General features: G+C 40.1%; 2 protein-coding genes across 4 annotated transcripts; both read left to right on the top strand.

Moving 5' to 3' along the window:
- The first annotated feature begins 312 nt into the window (after positions 1–312).
- simc1 (SUMO interacting motifs containing 1) lies at positions 313–5,704 on the top strand. Of its 2 annotated transcripts, XM_044039451.1 has the most exons (10): positions 313–729; positions 1,765–2,280; positions 2,380–2,627; positions 2,729–2,798; positions 3,577–3,737; positions 3,898–3,990; positions 4,120–4,251; positions 4,792–4,948; positions 5,155–5,239; positions 5,395–5,704. In XM_044039451.1, the coding sequence occupies exons 1-10, from the start codon at positions 598–600 to the stop codon at positions 5,604–5,606; spliced, it is 1,806 nt and encodes a 601-aa protein (XP_043895386.1). In that variant the 5' UTR covers positions 313–597; the 3' UTR covers positions 5,607–5,704. The 2 variants fall into 2 exon arrangements, with proteins under 2 accessions (XP_043895386.1, XP_043895387.1); XM_044039452.1 differs by lacking the exon at positions 5,395–5,704 and having other exon boundaries at positions 4,792–4,832; positions 5,155–5,223.
- Positions 5,705–6,045: 341 nt separating this feature from the next.
- cnot6a (CCR4-NOT transcription complex, subunit 6a) lies at positions 6,046–20,872 on the top strand. Of its 2 annotated transcripts, none has more exons than XM_044040243.1 (12): positions 6,046–6,145; positions 7,197–7,318; positions 8,441–8,627; positions 10,121–10,206; positions 10,304–10,408; positions 10,558–10,626; positions 10,898–11,055; positions 11,519–11,673; positions 13,584–13,738; positions 13,970–14,203; positions 15,200–15,402; positions 16,098–20,872. In XM_044040243.1, the coding sequence occupies exons 2-12, from the start codon at positions 7,207–7,209 to the stop codon at positions 16,311–16,313; spliced, it is 1,680 nt and encodes a 559-aa protein (XP_043896178.1). In that variant the 5' UTR covers positions 6,046–6,145; positions 7,197–7,206; the 3' UTR covers positions 16,314–20,872. The 2 variants fall into 2 exon arrangements, with proteins under 2 accessions (XP_043896178.1, XP_043896179.1); XM_044040244.1 differs by having other exon boundaries at positions 6,057–6,131.
- Positions 20,873–22,335: the final 1,463 nt, after the last annotated feature.

Below are 22,335 nucleotides of genomic sequence, written 5' to 3'. Positions count from 1 at the left end.
AGCATCTATGTTTAATTTCCATTAAGCAGATCAGAGTTTGAATCAATGTGTGTGGGGAAAAATCAATAAAAGACTGGCAAATTAATTGGAACAATGGATTTTCTACATGTTCTATACCTGTTTCCATAGATTTCTATCAGCACTGACCCACTGAGTGTAATACATATCAAGATCATTGAACATTATAAAGCTTTGTTGAATTTATAAACAAAGCTATATTTTTCCACAGCCGAGAAGAAGAAGACAGTCCAGCAGGTGGCGATGTTTGGTCGCTTGTGCTGTGTAATCTGGCCACAGAAGAAGAAAGAAACAGGAAGCGCTAGACGTCACACAACGCGTCATACGTTCCTGTCATTCGGTTTCTAGCATTGTTGACTTAAAACATGTGCCTTTTGGATTTATTGAATTAAAGCAGCTGTGTCACGTTAACTTGAGAAAAAAATACTCCCGAACTCCAACTTCTCGGCGGCAGCAGGTCCATGTAAGAGAAGATATCAACAAGGAAATGCTAAGGTTGACTGTCATGGGCCTGCTAGTGAACTGGTTGCAAAGATTAGCCGCAGAAAGTTTTTGTCATCTGGAGTTTAAGGAGGAGAAATGGATGATGTGATCTGCCTCAGCTCTGGCGAATCTGATGTGGAAATCGTCGAGTCGTCGACGGAGACTGAGCCGCTGCTCCTCACGTCTTTACGGGTTGACGTCGATGCTGCGAGCGTCCGTTTCCCACCGGTGAGATAACAAATAAACTTGTGCTTAACTCTTAATCTCTGAAATCCTCTCATAAGGCTGCCGTGAAAGTGAGATAAATGAGCTTCTGCAACTGCAAAGACACCGGGAAATGTTCCTATAGATCAAAGGGACAAGCTGGAATTCTTGTGACGGAATATATTATCATTATTATTATTATTATTATTATTGTTGTTGTTGTTCTTGTTCACAATTCTTTGGTCACTGTCTAGCTGACATTGTCAACCAATTTCAACAATTCATACAGTAAAACCTCGGGTTTAGGGAGATTCTCTGGATTCTTTTTAGTTTTTCTTTTTCTGCACATGTTTTCCTCTTTTTTTGCTTTGTTTTGTTCAAAGCAAAACATGCACACATCAGTGAACTACACAGACAGACACACAACGAGAGGACACACGGTTTTCAAAGTCAGTCAGTACATGTATTGAGTTTGTAAATTAATCATACAAACAAACATAACATAGAAGACTCCAGTGGCACTCACTTAGTAAAGATGACAGACAAGGTTTGTGACCCAAATTACTATATAAATCATAAAAAAAATGTACTTATATCAATATCATTTTGGCGAATGGCAACCCTAAAAAAAATTAAGCAGCAGTCTCCTTGGTAAAAGTAACCCATGACTGATTCTGATTTGCTTTCTGACAGAAATGTTTTGCTGATGAAAATACACTGCTGCCCAGAAGAAAAACATGACAGTAATTTCACATTGATAATTCATTGGGTATCTTGAGTTTAGGGTGTTTGTGTGGACATGTTTAAATTTACCTGGAGGAAAACATGATGCTCATAGACTGCAGTAGTGGTGCATTTCAGCCTCTGGTGACGGAAATGAGTATTACAAAAACAAACACTGATGCGTGTTTGTCTCTTACAGTCCCTGAAGATAAATATGTTTACTGACGTTTGAATATTTGAGTCATTCCTCTGCCTCTTTATTATTCGCATGTTTGATAATTTTAGAAAAGCAGCCATATTATTTAATGACCTGTTTTATTCTTTTCCTTCTTCTAGTGTTTTATTCACCACCCAGATTCAAGAAGGACTTCTCCTCATGTGAAAATACATAAAAAAACTCAAACATCAGAATGGTCATCATGCCACTCATCCTCCACAAGACTGAACCCCTCTGACCTTAAACCAGTGCCACACAAATGCCCTGTATCCCATGACCTCAAGAGCCAAGTCCATCGAACACCCACATCCAGAGATAAACCAGCTGAAAACATATTTGACTGTGAGTTGGATACGTTAAAGGGTGAAAGGGCCTCAAAAAGTCCTGGCTTATCATGCTGCAGCGTCCGTGGTCAATCTCCTACAATAGTGTTGAACAGTGAGAACAGGGATGAGGCATATTGTGAGTTTATAGAAATGAACAGTCCACCATCTTCGGTCTGGCATGATGAGAATGATGATGGTAATGAAGGGAGCAGATTTGATTTGGACTTCAGGGCAGCCAGTCAAGAGGACAGACATTTTGTGTGCCCTGTTACACTGAGGAAAATAATGTCTGGACCATGCCGAGCTCTGGTAAGAGGTTATTCTCCATTTCTTTATATTTGTAGTTCTTTGTAGCATGCATTACAAAAGAGACATGACAAGTACGCTTATGATTATCTTTTTTTTAAGACTGGTGTGGAAGACGACAGTTTTGGACCTCCTCAAGTGTTGTGTCGTCAAAACCTGAGCTTGGTTTACATTGCTATGGAAGAAAACTACCCAGAAGGCACTTTGCAGCTCTTGTCTGATCTCCTCCAGCCTGGTTATTATCCACCTAGAGATATCACGACCCATCTCCTACACAACATTCTGCTCAACCCACAGTATCCCCATCAACTGTGCGTGCAAGCATTCAACTTGTTGATGAGGACACAGAGGTGACGGAACCATCAAAATGAATAATAATGTATTATTTATAGCTTTTCATGTGAATTTTAATCTCTCTTTTACATTTTCTGTTCTGTCCTCACATCTTCAGACACCACATGGCTGATAAAAACACAGTTCCATGGGACTGGGAGATGGTGACCACAGTCATGGCCAATCAGGTACTTCCCCCAGCCAGCAAAATATGAGAATGTAGAGGAAAGATAGGTAATGATAAGGTTCAAACAGGATTAACAGTTAAATAACACTGTATACGCTAGCCTCAAGCAAAAGGTGTTAACTTGTGAATAAAGTCAATAAGTCGTTTCCGTGTGCTGTGTTTTTCACTTTTTTGCTCACATGCTCTAATATTTCGCTTAGTGCTTACTGTACAAGCCTGTACTTGGTCAGGTCTCGGTGCAGCAACGTAATATGCCCAAAATATGAGGTCAGCTGACTACTTAAATACATTTATTAATGTTTTTGGACAACTTTACAAAATGGTGATGCTAGAATTCATTGGGCTCTAATTGTGAAAGAAAGATGGAGAAGACTTAACACAGCAGTTTAAATCTTCTGTCATAAATACAAGATCTTGGTGAAAATTGACCTTGGATTGAAATAAAATTGTGTCATTGCATAAGCTTATCAAAACTGTGCCATTGCAAATGCATGCCACAATCCAGCTAAAAATGTTAGACTTTTTTGGGCAGAGTAGTTTATGTGTTAACTGTTCTGTTCCCACAATATGAATAACAAATGTTAAAATAAGATATAATAAGATTATCTGCAAGTGTGTAAGCAACAAAAGTCCTCCCCAAAAGAGAGTTGCATTATTTACAATATAAGGCCACTTTTTGAAAAGTATATAAAAGGTATTTGTTTTTTCACTGTGGTCTGCCTTACTATGCAGACATAGGTTCAATCAACTTATATATGATGACCGACCTGTTTTGTTAGGACTCCACAAAGAGACGTCGGTGGGAAGTCGTGCGCATGTTTCTGGACTACGTTGTACAAACATTGGAGGATGACTTTCATGCCAAACTCTCAATGTCTGCTCTCCCTCAGTCAATGACCAAATGTGTATTGTCATGTGATCAGCAGTTTCCTCAAGTCAGGTGAGTTAGTTAAGCAGGAAATAACTTTGGACACAGTATACTGTTTAATTTTACAATACCATGCCTACTACACCGAGTGAAAATGATTGTTATTGTTGTCATTCTTGTTTCTAATTTTTACTTTACCCTAATATGTATAAATGGGGTGTTTGTTTTTCAGGAATGTCACCAAGTGGCTTTTTTCTGCTATTATGAATTCTGTGAAGTTTGGAGAAAGTAAAGAAACAACCCAAGAGAGAGATGAACAAACCAGGTGAATAATTATAATGTAATGTGATAATCTAGTGTATGTATTTAGCCTTTTTTTTATTATGTACATTTGTACATGCAACATGTCTGTCCATGTGCACAAACCCTGTTTTGGGGCCTTTCTCTCCCACAGAATGGTGTCCATCTTTCAGAGGATGCTGTCTCTGGCTGTGGAGGTTGACTGCTCTCCAACTCTAAGCTCTTTGAAGCTGTCTCAGGAGCTCTTCCATGTGGTCATCAGCAATGTGCCTTTGCGGGCCTACAGGTGAGGACAGATGAAAAGCTTTCCAGGTTTCAATATTCACAGGGGAAAGTCTGACATATTTTCTTTTATTCAATATGGTTATATATATTTTTTTGATGTTGCTTGTTTGAAAAACCATACACCTTTATGTGGATGCTTCACATTACTTACTTTTTAGATTTTATTGCATGAATTCACCCTGATTATTAGCTATTGCTAGATTGCAAGATAACTCAGTTATTCTTACAGTAGCCCAATAGGTAAGGCAGCTTGATTTGTATAGCACATTTCATACACAGGGGAACTCAATGTGCTCTAATAAGAACAGAAAATACAGAAAAATCAAGAGAGAATGAAAACAAAAAGCTAGATTAAAACAGACCATATTACGTTATACTATGAATTATAAAGGGCTACACCAGTCCATGAAATGTGATTGTTAAAATGCAGATGTACCATTATTTTGCTTTTCATATACCAGTTTAAAATACTATTATTACTCCAGTGGCACAATGTGCTGTTTTCCAAGCCATCGTTGACTGATGTCTTTCCACCTCCCAGGATGTTGTTGCTGGAGAGTCTGCAGGTCAACCAGCTGAGAAGTAAGCTGCTGGAACTACTGTTGGACTATTCATGCCCACAGAAAATTTTTCTGCCCATGTCACTTAGTCTGCTGCTTCACTTTATGAAGAACTGCACTCTGGCACCAGATCCGGTGGTGAATATAAGACTTGTTTAATTTCTCATTTTCACATCTTAACCTTTTCTTTTTTTAACCTTATCCTTAGCCTTCTCACGTGTAGTGATACTATTCTGAGAAATGTATAAATAAGGCATTTAAGATACTTTATTTGTGTGAACTTAAATGTATTGGTAGTTTGCAGCAAGAAACTATAATAATGTAATAGAGCTGATTTTATTCAGGATGGTACTGAAAGGTGGCAAAGGTGGGAAGAGTTGGTCCATCTTCTGTGGATGTTGCTACTCAGCTACAACAAAGCAATGAGAGGTGACGTGTTTCCTCATACCTAAACACACATACATACATGACAGTACGTTTCACAGCATTTTTGAGTTATGGCATATTTGGGATATGGTGGTGGGGATGTAAATAAATGTAACACGACTGATGTATTCCTTACTTCTTTCATCTTTTATACCTAGGCTACCTGTGCGGCTCAGTCAGTGAACAAAGAGGTAGTCGTGACAAGATGGTCTACAGGCCACATGATAAGGTATCCAAGTCAGCCATTCATGAAGCTGTAAATGCCTTCCAGTCCAGATCCCAGGCTGACATTGGTAATTCGTTACCTCCCCATGTGGAGGAATCCCTCACCTATCTACAGGATCACCTGCTAGATATCTGTCAGTGCTGAATATAAAAATCTAACATGTATGTGCATTTTCTCTTGGAAGACCTATAAAGCATTGAATTGTTTGTTTTTGTGTTGTTCGTTTATTATTTAATTATATTGTACATGTTTGTGTTTTTAATAAATGTTGAGTCTTCGTTATCAGTTTGTTTTGTGTTATATTGTTCTCCAGTGAACAAAGATCACATCCATTACATGGAATTTGTCTTCAAGGGATCAAACCATAACATATTCGCTATTACAGTCTATTATAAACTGCTCTTTCTGCAAACAGTGTCTAATTTGATTAGCCACAATACACTTAATTATAGTGCCGTAGTCATTTGTCTCACAGTCCATCACTGATCTCTCAGGGATTTTATTTACTCTGGTTCAACAGCTGGTTGGATCGTCTACACGCTGACCAATAGGATCGAGCGCTGTTATCGGCAGAGGGAAAAAAAATCCTTACAGTCGCCATGATACAGCAGCGGAAACGGCTGAGAAGTAGCTAGAAAACAAAAGAGAACACGCAGTCCTCGCGATTTGGTATGCTCTTGCAGGTAAAAGTGCGATTTTAAATTGGAAGGCTGGACTAGCTTCAGAACAATCTTGTCTACACGATGAAAGCTCCGTGGTAAATTTCGGAAGTAGAGCTTATTGTACACGGAAGTCGGGTCAGTCCCGTATCGCTTTTATCTGTTAGGGTTTAGCCAGCAAGCTAACTGTGAAGCTAAGCTAGGTAGCTCGCGGACACTCGCAGACCCAGCATTGTGTAGCGCTGTGAGCTCGTTTACTTTCTGTTTATCTCCACGGTTGTGGTTTTTGCTGCTTTGAGGGTAGCTAGTTGCAGCTAACCAATGCGCCGTGTCGCGGCCTAGTGTCAGCGCTTTTGCTATTTGTAAACAACAATTGTACCTTTATATTCTTTTACCAGATTTAATTAGTTTCGCTAACTAACGTGGACACGGTGCGCTGGTCGGCTATTTGTGTCATTTTACTAACTTTGCTTGTCAGTTACCACCTTGCTAGGTAGCAATGTAGCTAGCGTTAGCCATTTAGCGTTGGTTGTGTACATAACAGCTATCTACTTAGGCTCAGCTAAGCCATGCTAATCGCTAGCGACAACGAGGAAAAATTCGGCTAACCCCAGCTAGCTGTTGCTGTTTTTCTAATTAAAAAACAATTTTAGTCGTTTTTTTTAAAGTGGCGTTTTACACAGTCGTGAACAGCTCTGATTATTAAGTAAAGTGTTACAGTATCGTGCTACTTCAGCTCATTTTAAAGGTGATTATTATGTAACTATTAAATCCAGCCTTCTCAGGAAGACGTTTAACTGTCACTTAATTGTACAGACTTTGAAACCATCGTAATGATCCACTACTTTTAAAGCATAGTTGATCAAAACGTTCTTTCTAGTACAACGGGGATATTTTATGTTTTAGCTTAACTTAACTTACATTCAAATGTGATTATCTATTTAGCCACATCCGTCACTTAATTATCAAGGTTTTCCAACTGCGATTGTCAGGCCGAAAATTACTGAATTGATTTCTGACAATTGGCACATGTTGTCAGCTTATGTAACGTTTAAAATCCAAATTATGTTTGTAGTGTTATAGGAATGCCCAAGGAAAAATATGACCCGCCGGATCCCAGGCGGATGTATACAATCATGTCTAGCGAGGAAGCAGCCAACGGGAAGAAGTCATACTGGGCTGAGCTGGAAATCAGTGGTAAGTATTGAAAGAGTGCTCCACTTATGTAGGTGAAGTAGTGGTAATGAAGTGACAGTAAATGCACACATTTGACACGGCACTAGACCACGTTCACAGTTAAATGACTCATTTAGTCTATTGATGCGACTCCATCAATGTGGAGACTGTGTGGAAACAAACTGAATTGTCAATTCCTATTTTTAAATCAAAAAAAGTTTCCGTGGCACTATATCTGACATACACTCACTGGCCACTTTACTAGCTACACATGAAGCCTCAGAAATCACAGGGGTTACACCTGGTGTGGTTTTCTGATGTTGTAGCCCATCCACTTCACGTATTTGGTGGTGCAATGTGCAAGTAGACTTGATCTTCTGCATACCATGTCACATGTGTTATTTGAGTTGTTGTTGCCTTTCTACAATTTTGAAACCCTGTGAACATTCTCTTCATTGGCATTAACAAGACATTTTCTCTCTGAGAACTGCCACTCACTGGATAGTTTCTCTCTTTCCAACCATTCTTTTTAAAACCTAAAGATGGCTGTATGTGAAAATCCCAGTAGAAATGTGTTTTTTATTTAGAATAATCAGATATTTCTCTTTTTGTATTTATTTGCTTTGGTGCAGCATACATGGACCCATACAGACCAGTAGCTATGAATTTTTTTTTTTTTTTTTACAATAACCTGCCAACTATCTTCTTGATTAAATGTTTTGTTAGTAAGTTTTTAGTTCAGTGAGATATCTTCAAATACATTTTAAACAGTATTTCAAAACCCAAAGATTAAATCTCACAGCAGAGCAAAACCAACATTATGTAACCCACAAGTAAATCTGAAAAACAAACTTTTGGTTTCAATACTTTTTGTTCACACAGTTGTATTTTGTTGGTTATATTAATCTTGTTATTCACTAAACTCACTGTATGTTGAAATTAATCTCTGTTGAAATGTCTTATCTAAGTATATTGGACACCATAATTGAAAATCTATTACTTCAGATATGTTTTCCTTTTAGCCTTAGGTGTTTTGTGAAATTATTCCCAATCATATTTATCATTGTGCTACCAATGAATACAGGACGTATAAGTTTGATCCTTAAACCCAAATCTTTTGTTTGTTTGTTCTCTCCCTGTAAGGCCGTGTAAGGAGTCTCAGCACAGCCCTGTGGTCTCTCACCCACCTCACTGCCCTGCATCTAAGTGACAACTCATTGTCACGCATCCCACCAGACATTGCCAAATTACACAACTTGGTGTACCTGGATCTGTCATCCAATAAGATCAGGAGTCTGCCGTCAGAGCTTGGCAACATGGTGTCTCTCAGGTAAGGTGTGTCAGGCGATGTGTAAAAAAAACAATTTAGTGAGGCGAAGATATAAAAGAGCAGCAGGTTTCATTTTGATTTTGATTTATGGTGTCACTCACAATGGTAATATGAGTTTTCATATCAAGGAGTTAAGTGTTGCATAGCCAGTCCTAACAGGCACTGGGCTACCACCTTTTAATATAGCGTGGTGAAAGTGAGCAGTTCACATAATAACTGTGGAAATTAGCAAAATCGAGAGTTGCAGTGAGATTCTCCAACTGGCTTTGATGTTGAGTTCAACAGTGCCTTAGTCCTAGTTGTGGTTCAAACACGTAAATCGTGTGGCGGTATTGTGGTGTCTGTCCAGTCTTAAAAGGGCTGTAATTGCCCTCAGCCCACACTGAACATTTCCTATACTCTTTATCAGACTGGTACAGTATCCTGCAGTGTACTTGACTGCTGGACTGCAATATGCAGAATTATTCAAAACAATCAATATTAAACAGTTTTAAGTATTTCATTCAATTTCTTCACGATAGAGCTGTGAAGTCTCATTTTAAAATACACATGAGGGCTACAACTAATGATTATTTTTATAATCAATTAATATTAACATTATTTTGTCAGTTACTTAAGTATTTGGGGCCACATGGTGGCGTGTATGGCTAACACAAGATTGCTGGTTTGCATCCCGGTGTAGAGTTTTTTTGCATGTTTAACCTGTGTGGGTTTGGGTTTGCTCCGGAATCCTCCCGCAGTCCAAAATATGCAGAGGTTAATTGGGCACTCAAATTGGTAGCTTGTGCTCCTGTATGCCCTGTGTGCCTGTGATTGGCTCTAGCAGCCTCATGTGGAGGATAAAGCAGTTCACAATGAATCAAGTATTTGTTTGGTCCTAAAACCTCTAAATTATATTTTTAAATGTCTTGTTTTGTCCACAAGCCATAATTAATCAATTTGATTATAGGGAGCAAAGCAAATATTCACATTTGAGAATTTGAAAAGTCAGGCAGGTTGTTGTAATTATTTAAAAAGCGCTTGAATGAATTAATCGATTTTTGAAACAGTTAAAGATACGCTATCAATTGATGAATCAATTAATTGTTGCAACACACACACACTTTTCTTTGTGTCAACCATCAAAAATTCCATAAAGTTTTTACCATGGCATAACACAAGTAGTGTCTACTGCAAATTTCACTATATCCACAGTGGTGCATGTAGATGGAACTCCTGCCCTCTCTGTGGCTAATCACACGTCATCTTATACTTTCACAGTATTTACAAGGGCTGTAGTTTTATGCAAGTTAAAAACAAATGAACACCTGCATGTTGCAGTGTGTAGAATTAGGGGCTTTATCAACTGAAATTGCAAACGTCATCATTTTGTAGCTTTTATTCAATGTTGTAAATGTATTCATTTGGTGGCAACCAAAGCTTTTAAGAGGTAACACAGACGGGTTTTGTCAGTGCTGGTTTCTAATGATCAAATTCCCTTATGTCTACCACAGGGAACTGCTTTTAAATAACAACCAGTTGCGGGTTCTGCCATTTGAATTGGGGAAACTGTTTCAGTTACAAACACTGGGGTTGAAAGGTGAGTGGCTTATATATGTGTCTTGTAGCCATTCCTGCCTTGAAATCCCATTGGTCTCTTGGCAATGATTCAATCTGGTTTGCTTTTCCTTCACCAGGAAACCCACTTGCACAAGAAATTATGAGCCTCTACCAGGAACCCGATGGCACGCGGAGACTGCTCAATTACTTGTTAGACAATCTGGCAGGGGCTATCAAACGCTGTAAGTACCCTCTATGTCTTGCAGTTTTGACGCTGGGAAAAGAATTGCATGCAGAAGGTTTTCCTTATTTCCACAATGCATGGGTTCATTATTATATATACAATAGATGTAATCTAATATGTAGTCATCCTGTTTTGTCTTCTACTCAGTACCAACAGAGCAGCCCCCAGCTCGCTCATGGATCTCACTCCAGGAACCAGATCGTTCCCGGGGCTCAGGTAAGGCCAGCAGGGCAGGATATAGTTGCAAACTAGCAATCTTAAAAATTGTATCCATTTTGGATGGCTTGGTTTTATGAATTGAATATGAAATTGCCCAGAATTCCAAGCCTTGCTGTCAACAAAAGCATTGCTTATTATAGAATGTGTAGAAAAGAAAGTCTAAAGCGTGGAAGAAGATTGTGTTTTGGTCACCTAATTAAATAAATGTTGTTTTGTAATATGTCATTTTGTTTTAGTAACATAACCCTCTGTCCATTTCTCCTCTCAGCGCTGTTCTCTGTGATGTGCTACAATGTGCTGTGTGATAAGTACGCCACACGACAACTGTATGGTTACTGTCCCTCCTGGGCTCTAAACTGGGAATACAGGAAGAAATCAATCATGCAGGAGATTATGGGCTGCAATGCGGACGTCATGAGTTTACAGGTGAGGGGTGAAACACGAGTGTGGCTTTAATGTAGATTTAACACAATTTGTTTTGATTATGAATGCAGGTCAAATTAGATTAAAAGCAATTGGTGTTGGCTACAAGATTGCTAGCTTGACATTACACCATGAAAGAAATCCCTGTAAATTGTCATGCATTCCAATAACACTGGAAAGAAAATGCTCACTTTGAAAAACACTATGTTTACAATGGGTGGTCATTTTCCTGGGATAGATAAAATGTTTGCAGCTTTCATTGTGAACTTATAATCACACATACCGTTTGATTACTTTCTTACGTTTTGTTTTGATAGTCAGTTTTTGTTTCTCACTAAAAGAAAGGGGTTTCATATTTCGTGTCTTACTTCTTTGTTCTCAACTTACTCACCTTGGAAAGCTGTTTTTTGTCATCCTGAAACTGCCAGTCATTTTGATGTACATTCTCCCACTGTCTGTATTATAGGAAGTTGAGACCGAGCAGTACTACAATTTCTTCTTGCCTGAGCTGAAGGAGCAGGGATATGATGGGTTCTTCAGTCCAAAGTCACGAGCCAGGACGATGTCTGAGTCGGATCGTAAACACGTAGATGGATGTGCAATTTTCTACAGGACGGAAAAGTATGTATCTACAGCTTTATAGTTATTATACAGTTATTATTGTTGTCTTGTGTGTGTGTTTGAAGTTTTAAAGATAAAGTGTTCCCAGAGTCGGAAACTAATAAATCTTTTAAGATAGACGTTTATTTAAGCAGTGTTAGGATTCAACTGCTCAATTAGTGTGTAAGCTTTCAAATAACGTTATCGTCACGTCGGGTGACCAGTATAAATGGGCCTTGTGCCAGTAAGCAGGGAAGGGTTTTTTGTTTTGTTTTTTTCATTTGATACGAGCCAAGGTGGAGGCGTTGAGTGCTGCAAGTTAGTTGTATAAATGGCCAGAGCAGACACAGGAGACGGCCGGAGTTAAAAGACACACAAGCAGCATGTTTTCGTTCTCTTGTGTGAGAGCATTTTGGAATTTCGGGTTGGCTATGATGGTAGCGGTAAGGTTGTGGTGGATAAAATGGCAACAAATAACATAACAATAATTTAAATAATAATAGCCACCATATCTCGCGCTCCATCTTAATCTGATTTCACTAGATCAGTGTCTGAAATATATGATGTGAGGAAAAGGAGGATGATGAGAGAGCAAATTATCTTATTGGGAAGAAATCTGCCTTCTGTGAAAAGTCCGAAGCTGACTTTGCTCGCCCTATTACACCACTGTATGTTAACGTTGGAGATAATGGTGTTTTTGTCACACATTTCATAAAAGATGTACAACTTGTCTGTTTGCGTCATTGCTTCATTGTGGACCATGTGAAGCACTCTGTCCCGCTGCCACCCACATACTCTCTCTTTCACACGAGGGCCAGCAGACGACCAAAGCATCCATAATGTTTTACTGTCCTTTGACACTAAATCTGCCGCCTCGATGGTTGACTCCTCTCTCGTCACATAGGACTGCTGTTGTGATGTGACTGTGATATAACTGCAACACGTACAAATCTATTTTGTGTGGCTTTGATTGCAGGCTTTTTTTTAGTGGCAAACTCCAAATCCAATTAAACCAATTTCAAGTGGTGGTTGAATTTTAAGGAAAGCAACAAGATGACGTTCATGTGACTACCATTAGCCTTTAGCAAATATTTAGTCAAGCATGTTTTTGCCTTAAAAAAATGCTTGAAACATCCTGTACAGTTATTTATTTTTGCTGTAACAGATGAGACGGATTTTCTCCTCACTCATTAAATGTATAACAGTATAATAAACACAAATAACACTGTCACTGCAACTAATGACTATTTTGAGGACCAGTCGCCGATTAGTTAATCGATTCTTTGATTAGTCGGATAATAAATCAGTCTTTTTTAGCTACAAGCTTTTCAGTTTACCTTGAGGTTGTTTAGGGCAGTACAATTAAACATATGGGATTAATTGATATTGGTTTAATAAACACAGCCGCTGTTTAGGATACCTCTACAAAAGAAATAAAAAGAACGTAAAAGTGCATTGGCCATGTGTTTTGTGCTGAGTGTTCCCACTACTTGGTGACATGTCAGACCAAAGTCCTCCTGTGATATGTGAACATCGTCAACAAAATTTACACACAATTACTTTCCTTGGTTCGTCCAGAGTGAAATGCTCCTATTCCTTTGATATTTGCCCTGAGCAAGAGGGTGTTAGATCTGCACGTTTGACTCCCAGCAGAGATGGATAGAAAGCGACATATCTCGCTCTGTATTAAATAAAAGGCTGTGTGATGACATAACCAACAATTACATTTGTCGGCGACTAATTTTATCATCGATTTATGTCCACTAATCGTCGCAGACCTATTAGCCAAGGCATTTTTATTTTTTCAGTAAACATGAAAGTGATGTCCCATTTGCTCTGTTTAATTGAATTCAGTCTGGAGAGCCGTGTGTGAGTCAAGGCACGCTTGAAGAAGTTGAGTCTATTCCTTGTCTCTCCGTGTTTATTTCCAGGTTCAGTGTAGTACAGAAACACACAGTGGAGTTTAACCAGCTGGCCATGGCTAACTCCGAGGGCTCAGAGGCTATGCTGAACAGGGTGATGACCAAGGACAACATCGGAGTAGCTGTACTGCTTGAGGTCCGCAAAGAGATGATGGAGCTCTCCTGTAAGTTAACACCTGTTCATGATCTTTGGAACGTCTTATTTGGATGGTCCATTTGTTTTTGTTTTTTACAAATAGCTTGTGCTGCTCCTTTTTAAATAGACATTTGTATGAGACTGAAGTTTGAGTACAAAGGGATCATAGGTGGTTGTATAGATGGATAGTATAGTTTAATTTCTTGGAAACTCCTAATTCCTGGTCCCTTTTCCCTGCTAATCGTGTTCCTCCTTTCAGCTGGAAAGTCACTCCACGGCATGGAGAAGCAGCTCCTTCTGGTAGCTAATGCCCACATGCACTGGGACCCAGAGTACTCTGATGTAAAGCTCGTCCAGACCATGATGTTCCTGTCGGAAGTGAAGAGCATAGTGGACAAGGCTACACGCAGCCTGAAGTTGTCCTCTGTGTCTGGTGAAACTAATGCCATTCCACTGGTGCTGTGCGCTGACCTCAACTCTCTGCCTGACTCTGGTAAGTGAGCAAGATGAATCGAGCCGTGCTGTATCTGTTTGTTTTGCTGCGTTAGGTTAGGCTGCGAGTGTTTCCCAGTATTTCATGGATGTGATCTGCCGTTGAGCAAATATAAAACGCAAACATCTCTGGGTGAGCAGTAGAGCTGAAACAATGAATTGATTATTTATCAATTGCTAAATTAATTGACAACTATTTTGATAATCGATTAAATAGTTTGAAGCCTCTTTCATGATTAAAACCAGATCTCTGGTTGTTTAAGCTTCTTAAATGTGAGTATTTTCTTAAATTCTTTGCGCTGGAAAACGAAGATCATTAAAAGTTAATCATTTTGGTTTGTGGCCAAAACAAGATGAGAACATCATCATTTCCAGGTTTGACGAACACAGATCAACATTTTTTAAAGTTTTTCTGATATTTTATGGGCCATACGATTAATCAAGAAAATAATCGACTATGAAAATAATCGTTAGTTGCAGCTCTAGTGAGCAGCTCTATTGCTGCTCTGTTAATTTTATGAAATAAAAAACACTGTTGATCCCCTTTACAAATCATCAAATCTGATTTGAGTGAAACGTTGAAACTTTTTTTTAATTTAGTCAGTTAGCATGTGATGGAAAATGAATCAGCAGTTATGGTGGCCATCATTTCATCACACATTATGCAAAAATTTCTACAGGTGACATCAGAAAAAAGTCTCTGCACTGGTTTGTGAAACAAAGGGACATACTCTGGATTTTTAACTTGGTTAGTTGGATTAAAATCCAGGGCTTGCAGTTTTGCACGCACTTGTTGGTACTGCACTGATTGATATTGGTGTGTGTCCATAGCAGATGGGTAAAGCACATTAAACTATGTCTGTACACAAACCACAGTAGCATTGCTTGCAAGTTAGGAGTGACAGAATAAAATCTCAAAAAAACACTGAATGGTAGGAACATGGACAGTCTTGGCTTTTACCTGATTAGGACGATTTCCTCTCCCCCCTCTGTTCAGGCGTAGTGGAGTACCTGAGTACTGGCGGAGTGGACTGCACACACAAGGACTTCAAGGAGCTACGTTACAGCGACTGCCTGACCAAATTTAACTGCAACGGCAAGAACAGCACGGCCAACGGCAGGATCACCCATGGCTTCAAGCTGAAGACCGCTTACGAGAACGGCCTGATGCCTTACACCAACTACACCTTTGACTTCAAGGTAATTAAGGTTTCTAACATGTGCAGAGAAAGAAAGATGCTTAACTTAAACATAAATACACAAAGGGTGAGACATGAGAAATGGTAAGTATTTTTTTTGGCAGTAGATGGAAATTCCACTCAGAAATAATCTGAATATTTTTTAGTTCCCAGCTTGGAATAAGTGCCAGGAGCTGATGAGATGTGTTAGGTGTGCACAGTCTCACATGATGTGCAGCCTAGAAACCAATAAGTGTTGTGTCAAAATCAAAACCACACACATCGTTGGCACTTAATGTGTCAGACACTTTGCTGTGTGTTGGTCTCTCAGCGGAAGCAGCAGCAGTAGAGCAGTTTACTGCTGGAGGTGAAGAGGAGGCAGAAGTGCAGAAGTGCAGAAGCGCAGCAGCAGCTATGAGCCCTGGAAACTCCAGAGGTGTTGCTGGCCTCATGTTGTATGCAAGTCTGCCCTCTAGTGGGCAGAACGTACAACAACCACATGGTGACGCGTTCTGGTTGCCTTTTTAATGACTTCATCAGATTACCTGTCACCACTATTGTGACAACACAATGGAGGCTTTACAGAACTGAAACTGAATTTAATGAGTGTCAGGACAGGTAAAAACATGTACAGCACTTGTGGAGAGACTGACTGCCCCAGCAGGTTAGTCTCAAAAAGATTTCAGGACATGTGACCTTCTCTTTTTCTCCCCACAGGGCGTCATTGACTATATTTTCTACTCCAAGCCTAACCTGAACGTGCTGGGTATCTTAGGCCCACTGGACCCACACTGGCTCGTAGAGAACAATGTCAGCGGCTGCCCACATCCCCACATCCCCTCCGACCACTTCTCCCTCTTTGCTCAGCTGGAGCTGCTCCTGCCCAACTTGCCCTCCCAGGTCAACGGGCTCCATTTGCCTGCTCGCAGGTAGTGAGTCCCTGCCACACCACCAGGGGGGAACTGCAAACCACAGCCTCTCCCTTTCGTCCTCCCTCTTCCCACTACCAGCTCTTCCCTCCACCACAACGGAGGAGGAAGACAAAAAAAACACAACCTGTAAAATAATCATACAGTGCAGTGAGGTCTGGCCAACAGGGATTTCGTATAATGTTAAAGATATTCTATATTTTTCTTTGTTTTTTTTTCTTTCTCTTTGTTTTTTTAACAGCTTGATTCAGTCCTTTTCGTGCATCATATTTTGTGTTTTGGACTCCTTCCCCCACCTCCTCCAAATCCACTCACCCACTTTGTCATCCAAACTTGAGGGGATGGTAGCTCTCACAGATTTGTCACACTGGTCGTTGTTTGGTTTCAGAGCCGGGGGGGTGGGGGGGTTGGACTTGAGAATGACGTTCACCTGAAAAATCTCCATAGCTGATGGTCTGCTTGTCTGTCTGTCCTGTATAAATCTAAAACCAGCAAAGACAGCAGACTCGTAACTCTCAGACCCAGGTGTGGTCAGTCGGAGCAGCTTTTAGCTGATCGATGTGCGTCGCACGAGGTGGATGGAGTGCAGCTCGCATGAGGTGAGATTTTCTGCTGTCATTCTGTGGTGCTGAGGCCTATGTGTGCTCGTGGCCTCCCATGGTGCTACAAGATAGTCTCCACCTCTGACTCTGGCCCTGGTGCATTAGTTCCCAAACGCACAAATGCCTCAAGAACCAGGCGTTCGAGAATTACATCCACCTGATTAGGCATAAGCAGTATGTAGTGTTCCTTTGACAAGGGAGGGTGTTGAGAGCAACTGAGAGCAGCTACCATCCTTTTTTGCAGACTACTTTACCCCAGCTTGTTTAGTTGGCTAGGCTAATCTTGTGCTTAGGAGCTCATGTGGCCCACAAATCACCTTTTTTGGGGGGGGCAAGGGGGTTTTAGGCTGATGGAAAAAGTGATGGAGGGACTATTGCAAATCTTTCCTTTATCTCGATTGCTTTTAGGCAGAGAGAGTGAGTAATGGCTGATACCAGGAGTAAAACCAGCATTCCTCTCACTGTCGGGAGTTGCCATCCAACTCCGCACATGCAGGCTTACACACAGACACTTGCATACACACACACACACAGGTAATTTGAAGGCAGATCTGTAGCACTATCTCTGAGGCCAGTAGTGACTTTCCCCAGCCATAAATGACATACACAAAAGCAGTGGGTTTTTTTCACAAGTGTTTGTACAGAATAGAAATCTCGACTCAGTCTTTACATGATTGTATATGAACCACAAAAGACCTGTTTTCTGGCGTTTTTTGTACGAAGAGTAAATTATGATCCGATTTGGGAAAAAAAAGATTGTATTGTAAACTATGGCTAAATTTTTATCCAGTTAATGTATGATGAATTGATATTACCAGCTTGTACAAAAGACGTAAGAAGAGGTTGTTCAAGGCGTTCACTGTCACTATTTTGCACTCCCTAGAGATTAACTGTAATAAATGTGTCCGTATTGTTTTTATTTTTGTCCCCCCCTTCCCCCCCGCTGTCATTTTGATTTGCCAGCACATTGCTGCGATTGTAAATAGACACTTATTAAACTCTGCCTGTTGCTTCTTGCCCATTAACAAAGCCATCGATCCACACTGCTGCCATTCAGTTCAGAAGAAGACGCGCAAGAACGAGTCAGCGGCTCACCAGTGACTCCACATCTGTTCATTTGTTCATCTCTCACCCACTCTCACCAGTGATGCGTAACTGATACAAACCTATATGAATCCCAAACATCACATAAACACAGAACATCGTGCCTCACTGTAGCAGTTGTCTTGCACTATTAACATTTTACGAACGCCTGAACAACCTTTTCTCCTTTTATTTTTAAATACTGTTGAGACATTTGTGAAGATTTTATGTCTTTTCTTTTTTTTTGTTAATGTTAATTTCCTTTTTTTTTTTTATGAGCTGTGACAATGTTATGATGATGTGTATAATATTCTTCCTATTCATTGAGCTCTAGTAATCAGGTATGCTTTTCCCACCCACCCGTTCTCCACGACTTATGAATATGAGACTTATTACTAAATCCACTCTTGATTGTTTTTCTGTGCCCAGACCCTCAAAATACTGAGCCCTTAGCTCCTTCCCTGGCCATGAGTTTTAAATCTCAACAAGCTTGTCCATCACCCTAATACCCTGCCACCCTAAATTGCCCAAACAAAGACTTTACTTACCCCACTGTATTACTCAAGCTGTGTCGTTTAAACCCCTTTGCGCAACCACTTTGTATAGTTCTCCTACCCTTGTCACTGCAGCTATATAGTGCCATCTTCAGACCCCCACCTCTGTGTTGGGAAAAGGTGGAAGGCTGCTTATGAATGAGGGGCGTCAGAAATGGGCTGCTTTTCTCTGAAGGCCAGGCACAACATGTGTCGCTGCGATTCAAGTTTGTCACATCCCAGATCCACGAGAGAAATCGGTGATCACTGGTGAGACAACTACTCAAAACAGCCATGCTTTTATGCGGGCACAACTGATGATTGAGCACTTAGCGGACACAGATGACGCTGCCCTCGCTCCCTGTCCCATCACAGTAGTGAGGAAAGATCTTATTACTACAATGTATATCTTTAAAAAGACATTTTTAAAAGCAAGAGGGAAGCAAGTAAATAGGAAGTATAAATTTAGTCTTCAGATCTTGTCCCATTTGTTTGCCCCCCTTCATGTTTGTTTTTTTTAACTCTTTGTTTTCCAGTGGAAACCAATGTGTCCAGTTTGCTTCTTTTTTTTTCCTGAATGGCATTAGTATTGTAGTAGATTTAAAGGCTAGCTTTTTTTGTAAAGTGTGAATAAAAGATGTATCTCATGTTTCCTTTCTAAGAAAAAGATATTGAATTGTGTTGTTGATGTGTAAATCATGAATTTTATGATGATCTGTTCGCTGCATTGTCCTTGATTTTACTCCCCGCTCCCACGATTTTTCTCTTAACCCGCCACGAACCAAATCCTCTGTAGAAATCATGAGACGTTGTCTTGGAGAAGTTGAATGTTCTTGATGACGCTTCGTACCGCGGGGGTTACTGCTTGTTGAAGGCACTTGGAGTAGCTGCGTCGTTGGTGTCTGAACTTTCAGCACAGGGATATTCAATCTTTTCTTTTTTTACCTTTAGAAAACTCTCAGCTTTATTTTGGATGTTGCATGGCGCTAGCTGTGGAGAGTGCTAGTGCCTGTAGGTTAGGGCAGCAGAGCTTTCTTACCACTGGTCACACTTCAGTATAATAGAACACTGTTCTCACTGGTGTTAAACTTGTGTTGAAGACTAAGGTAATGTTGTGCCGCTGGTCACAAGACTGGTCCTGTGATATTATTGTTTGAAGTACCGCTAGTCCATCTCACTCTGTGCTCGTGCATCACAGTGGTAAAGTCAGTTATACTAGTAGGTTACTATCAGTAGTCACTAATTTGACACTTGAGTATCTTCTGTTGTCGACTCTCCCTTTTCTGAAAAATCTGGTAAAACCACAGGGCTGAGTGAATAATTAAGCCCCTTTAGTTTCAGCCAGTGATGACATTGTTGGCGTTGTACTTTTCTCACTGTTGCATTGTGTTTCATAGTTGGGCTTTTCTAGGTGTAGAGTGATTTTCCCAGGCTGCATCTCTGTAACGGTGCGCACCAAAGCTGCTTGTAGTTCAGTTTCCTGTCGTACAGCTTGTCTCACCAACCAGTGACCATGTGTTCTTTTCTCTCACTCTCACGTGTCGTAGTCTTCATTAAATGTAGGGCTGTAAGGAAAGCAAGGTACTTGGTCCTTTTTCCTCACACACATCTCTCGTCGTTCTCGCCATTGTGTGGATGTACCTCAGCAACTCAACCCTTCAACTCAATTTAAACGCATCCTTTTTCCAACAACTTGGCAATAATAACTAGACGCCTTCAGAATGGGTTTTTAAAACATTTTATCTGGAAAATGTAGCTTTGTCATCTTTCAAACTGTGGTCTCTCTTTTCTTTTTTGCTTAATAACTCGACATTTACCACCTCAGACGATTTCATGATCTAAAAACTGTTATAAGCTTCTTCTTTTTTTAAAAAAAGAATACTTCCTTGTGTCAGTCATCTTGTATATTTGCTCATATCCTTCTCCCTGCTGATCTAGTGGTAGTTGTTCAATGATCAGGATTGTCTATCTGTAGTCAGCTGAGTACATATATTGATCTGTGTCACTGTGTTTATGCACTGGACCAACTATTGTTTACCATTCATGAAATACCAGCAAAAAAAAAAAAAAGATGAAACAATTGCACAATGTTGTAGAATGTCCATTAACCCAGATGAGAAATCAAGGCAGCTGTTTTCAAATCAACACATACTGTTTTAAAAAGAAACTGAATGGTAAACAATGCTTTCTCTTGTACCCTCTTAGCCGTCCTCTTGATTCCTTTTGGAGTAGTTTTGTTCTTTTATTTGTTTCTGTTTGACAACAGGTTCTGCTCGTTTCCTTTACACCTACCTATGTATTTTCCTACTTCTGGTTGAAAATAAATTCTATATTATCTGTTTCAAGCTGTGTCACCTCTTATTCTTTGCGGTGGATGTTGAAAAATAAATTCTATATCTGCTCTCCTTGTCTTGGCTTCTTTTGCTTCTTTTCTTCTGTCAGTCTTGGTTTGCTGTGCTCTTCCTCTGACTTGATTTAATACTACGCCAGGGCAAACATTGATATTTTCAAAGGCGGGTGTCGCTACTTCATGTCTCCTCACGGTGGCGCTGCTCACATGAATGAGGGAAGATTAGGGATAATGGTGGAGAAAGCTACATTTAGAGATGCCCCATCTATGTTCAATACATAGATTTTATGCACTTTGTTACCTCACCCCACGGAGTGGAAGTGAAGTATAAGTTTTTAGTGGCTCCGTGTGTCTGTTTGTGTTTCCTCACTTGCACTTGCCAATATGACCAGCGGAGGCCACCAGAGCCCTGTTGCGTGAATGGGGTGACGTCTGCCATCTCTGATTGCCTTGTTCTCTATGTTGTGAATAAACAATAGCAATCCTGCACTTTTAACCCTTTAACACCTGAGCCTCAAAATGTCAATCGGGACTTTTTTGCTTATTTTTACCATAAGTGGGCCAGAAAATGTGCTTTTGCCCATTGTTCCAGAATATCTGGCAGTTATTTACAATTGACTACATGTTAAAGTAGTGTATTAACAATTTAAAATGAAGAAAAAGAAAACGTTTTTCAAGAAATTTGAACAGTATAGAATATATTTACAATAACATTTGTTTGAGTCAGCACAAGTGAAATGACCGTAGTAACTACATGTTTAATGTGCAACTTCTCATTTTTCAGATCGCACAAACCGCCGCGTAAATGCGCTAACGTGTCGTCTGCGATGCGCTCGGTGTTAAAGGGTTAACTTTTCATGGATATTCTAGTTTTCTTCAGTCAGACGGATATCGTCATGTGTCATTATTATGTGACTGTCTTGTGATATATTGATTACCACAGAATCGTTGTATCGTGATATTGTCGGTATCGTAGTGGACCATGTGCCGCGTGATTCACGCCCCTACAATACAAGTAAAGTAAAAGCAGACAATAATTTCAGGTTTTATTTTCTGGCAGGTTTTCATCAATTTATTTTTGTTTATTCAGGGACAATGGTGGATGTTGAGCTTGTGTGCGTGTGCGTGTGTGTGTGTGTCGAACAGCTGCTGAGCTTTTCTTGTGGGTGTGTATGTGAAGCTAAAAACTCCTCCACCGTGACAACCATTTCCAAACCACTGAGTCAAGAGAGAGGCCATCCTGGTTGAAACACCTGTGTCAGTGAATACACCCGACCCACCCCGAAGTGTCCTTCAGTGAGACACTGAGACATTACCGACTCCACAGGTGCTCTATTGTGGCCCAGGCCTGACCTGAGATTTTCCTGCAGCGTGGCAAATGAAAAGAGAATTTCCCATTGGGGATCAATAAAGTTTAGCATTAACATTTAATACCTTAAACAGCCTGGGGACAGCAGA

The sequence above is a fragment of the Solea senegalensis genome, linkage group LG12, assembly GCF_019176455.1.
Source record: "Solea senegalensis isolate Sse05_10M linkage group LG12, IFAPA_SoseM_1, whole genome shotgun sequence".
Taxonomy (NCBI): Eukaryota; Metazoa; Chordata; class Actinopteri; order Pleuronectiformes; family Soleidae; genus Solea; species Solea senegalensis.
The sequence above is the reverse complement of the archived record's forward strand: the minus strand, read 5'-3'. Positions and strand labels throughout refer to the sequence as shown.